This window comes from Drosophila navojoa, chromosome X (assembly GCF_054131105.1).
Source record: "Drosophila navojoa isolate 15081-1374.11 chromosome X, UAZ_NAV_1.0, whole genome shotgun sequence".
NCBI lineage: Eukaryota > Metazoa > Arthropoda > Insecta > Diptera > Drosophilidae > Drosophila > Drosophila navojoa.
In genome coordinates this window covers 6117916-6119599 of record NC_142895.1, presented here as the reverse complement: position 1 = coordinate 6119599, position 1684 = coordinate 6117916, and the positions used below count along the sequence as shown (strand labels likewise).

The 1684-nt window shown below is 54.5% G+C and overlaps 1 protein-coding gene across 1 annotated transcript; it reads right to left on the bottom strand.

Moving 5' to 3' along the window:
• On the bottom strand, positions 1–1424 carry LOC115565178 (E3 ubiquitin-protein ligase Kcmf1). Its single transcript, XM_030390188.2, has 2 exons — positions 1240–1424; positions 1–1136 (listed from the first exon to the last, which is right to left on the bottom strand). Exon 2 carries the CDS (start codon positions 1133–1135, stop codon positions 116–118), a length of 1020 nt encoding a protein of 339 aa, XP_030246048.1. The 5' UTR covers position 1136; positions 1240–1424; the 3' UTR covers positions 1–115.
• Positions 1425–1684: the final 260 nt, after the last annotated feature.

Sequence of the window (1684 nt, the reverse complement as noted above, 5' to 3'; positions counted from 1 at the left end):
TGCTTTAGCTGAATAACATTTATTTGGTTAAGTATTCAGTGGGTGAGTTAGGAAGAACAATATGAAAAGTTTGCGCGATGGGCGTGAATTTGGATGCTGAATGAGGTATGCTCGCCTAAATGGATGAGGTTGGGTCGTTGCCGGCATGGTCTTCGGCATCGTTGTCGCTAAGGTCCTCCGCCATGGCGAGTGGTGGCACTGGGGTAATTTGGGTGCGCCGTTGGCCTTGATTGTTCTGCTGCTGCTGCTGCTGCTGCTGCTGCTGCTGCTGCTGCTGCTGCTGCTGCTGCTGTTGGTTGTTCTGCTGCTGCTGTTGTTGCTGCTGTTGCTGCTGCTCCCGCTGGTGCTCCCGGCGCAGACGTGAGATCGGTGTGCCGCGACGCAACGGCGAATGCTCGACCAGGCTGCTCAGATCCAGATCGGTTTCGCGCATGGTGTGCATGCTGCCGCTGAGGCTGCTCAGCTCCGGCAGCCAGGAGTCCGGATACAGGTCCTCATCCTGCGAGGCGCTGCTGCTCATGCTGGGTGGCCACTGGAAGCCGCCCATGCGTGCCGGATCCGGCGGTGGGCTGCGCGTGCGCAAGCCACTGGACAGCTCGTTGTCCGGTCCATGGCCATGGCCCTGGCCCTGGCCCAGTCCGGACAAGGCGCTCATTGGCGGCAGCTCGAAGCCGGTGGTGCGCCCCGAGGTGCTGCCGGAGCCACCGCCGATGCGCAATATTCCGGTGCCATGCATCAGCGAGACGTGGTTCACGAGATTGGTCATGCGCATGGTGTCCGCTGCTGGCACCGCCACGCAGAGCGGACAGATGACCGGCGTGCTGTCGCCGCGATGCTTGGCCTGGATGTGCTTCACCAGCTCCTTGACGGAGTGGCCCATCTTGCCGCAGAACGGGCAAGTGAAGCTGTCCGCGCACAGTTCCGGTATATCCTCGCCGGCAAAGAACAGCTCGCGCGCAGCCCGATCCAGCAGGCACTGGAACGGATGCTCGTTGCTGTGCGGCCCCGTCTCCACCTTGTTCTCATAGCACGCGGCGCACAGATCGTAGTTGGGGCAGCGCAAACACTTGTATCTGTAGTGCACCAAGTTGGTCTTGTCGCAGCCATCGCACTTCACATCCCAATGCATAGCCATCCTACACAGCGAGAGAGGAAGAGGAAGAGCAAGAGCAAGAGAATATGCGGTGTTAGTTTATGTGAACGAGTCTCGCGTTTTTCTCTACACGTTTTTGCACTCACTTTGCGATTTATTTTCAGCGTTTATTATTTCGTTTCGGAATTTGTAAATTTTTTCTTGAATTTTTTTTTTTCGATTTTTGGAAAATGTATTTTATTATTTTTTTGGTGTGATTTGTTTGCTGTTTGAATGCTTTCTGATTTCTGAGCTGCTGTAAGCCTTTGCTATGCTCTGCCTGCCTCAGCCACAATGACAGTTGACTCTAAGCTTACTATTATCGAGAGCGATAATTGTTTGGGATCTTATATAGAAGCGGCTGGGGTTCGCTTCAGCAATGTTTGTTTATATGGCGCTCGAGCTGGGCGCTCTCTCTCTCACACACACACACACACTCTCGCTCTATATGTGTATATTAATCTGATTCGATGTGCTAGATACTATATCACATTGACTTGCTAGAGAGAGAGTGGGAGAGGGAGGTAGATGGAGGTAGGGCTCTCGCCTGCC